Raw genomic sequence first — 1,253 nt, forward strand, 5'->3', positions numbered from 1 at the left:
ACCTAATTTCCCTATGGAGAGAGGACATGGGTTTCTCTGCTGAACAGCCATTATTTATACTCGTTCCAAGGCTTCTAACATGATGATACTATTTCCTCGTATTACCTAAGAAAGAGAAAAATAAATTTGAAAAGAACTCATGTAACAACATAACTATGATGATTTACGAATTTTCACCAAATCATTAATGGTTTTTCAATACTACATGTCAGTTTGTTTTGTAAAGCTTTGTTCAAGCCAAAAGGTCACCAAACAACTCTAAGCCCTTTGTAAGACCGACATCTTCTAGATTTAAGGCTAACAATTAGCTTTGTGAGATTCTAATGCCAAGTCTCCAATGACTTAATTTCACCTTTTTTTTTTGAGTCAGAGTCTCACTCTGTTGCCCAGGCTAGAGTGTAGTGGTGCAATCTTGGTTCACTGCAGCCTCTGCCACCCAGGTTCAAGCGATTCTCCTGCCTCAGCCTCCCAAGTAGCTAGGATTACAGAAGCCCCTCTACCACGCCCAGCTAATTTTTGTATTTTTAGTAGAGACAGGGTTTCACCATGTTGGCCAGGATGGTCTCAAACTCCTGACCTCAAGTGATCTGCTCACCCCAGTCTCACAAAGTGCTGGGATTACAGGTGTGAGCTATCACATCTGGCCCTAATTTCATCTTTTAAAATGCAGGACTCTAAATGCCCATCCCTGACTCTATGGGATCCAAAAATTAATGAGTAAAATATGTACAGTAGAGTATGTTAGGTACAGTCTGGAGGTATAAGATCATTTAGGGAACAAACCAGGATGGGAAATTGTGAAAGGCATGCTTTATGAAAATGACATTTTACCTGGGTCTTGGAAATTGGGTAGAATTTTGAAAAGGAGATTTTAGGAAATTCTAGACAGAACTGAGATGAAGACAAAGTATAAGAGGATAAGGAAGTAATCTAATTTGAATGCAGTAAAAAGTTCATGAAGAGAATCAGGAAACAAAGATACTTGGCACTCAATCTTGGAAAGCTTCAAATGCCAATCTTAGTGTTTGGAGGACATCAGAAACTAACAATGAGTCAGTGAGAGTTTCACATTTGGGGGGAATGACAATCATAAGTGTCGTGGCAACAAGATATATAAATACACCAAAGTTTGAAAAGGACAGAACCTAGAGGCAGAAAGGTTATTAAAAAAGGGCCCTAGGAGAATAGTGCTTGACCTAGTAGATAAGCCATAAATGAAGATAAGAATACTTATCAGGGGGTGTGGTGTCTCA

The 1,253-nt window shown here is 39.1% G+C and overlaps 1 protein-coding gene across 1 annotated transcript in view; it reads right to left on the reverse strand.

Annotated features, from left to right (window-relative positions):
* Positions 1–9: 9 nt before the first annotated feature.
* SNRPG (small nuclear ribonucleoprotein polypeptide G) overlaps positions 10–1,253 on the reverse strand; it is a 19,475-nt gene continuing 18,231 nt past the window's right edge. The window contains exon 4 of the mRNA XM_011985037.1: positions 10–105. Coding sequence (XP_011840427.1) covers positions 55–105 — 51 coding nt within the window. The 3' untranslated portion in view covers positions 10–54. The remainder of the gene's footprint in view (positions 106–1,253) is intronic.

The sequence above is a fragment of the Mandrillus leucophaeus genome, unplaced genomic scaffold, assembly GCF_000951045.1.
Source record: "Mandrillus leucophaeus isolate KB7577 unplaced genomic scaffold, Mleu.le_1.0 Scaffold279, whole genome shotgun sequence".
NCBI classification, from domain to species: Eukaryota; Metazoa; Chordata; class Mammalia; order Primates; family Cercopithecidae; genus Mandrillus; species Mandrillus leucophaeus.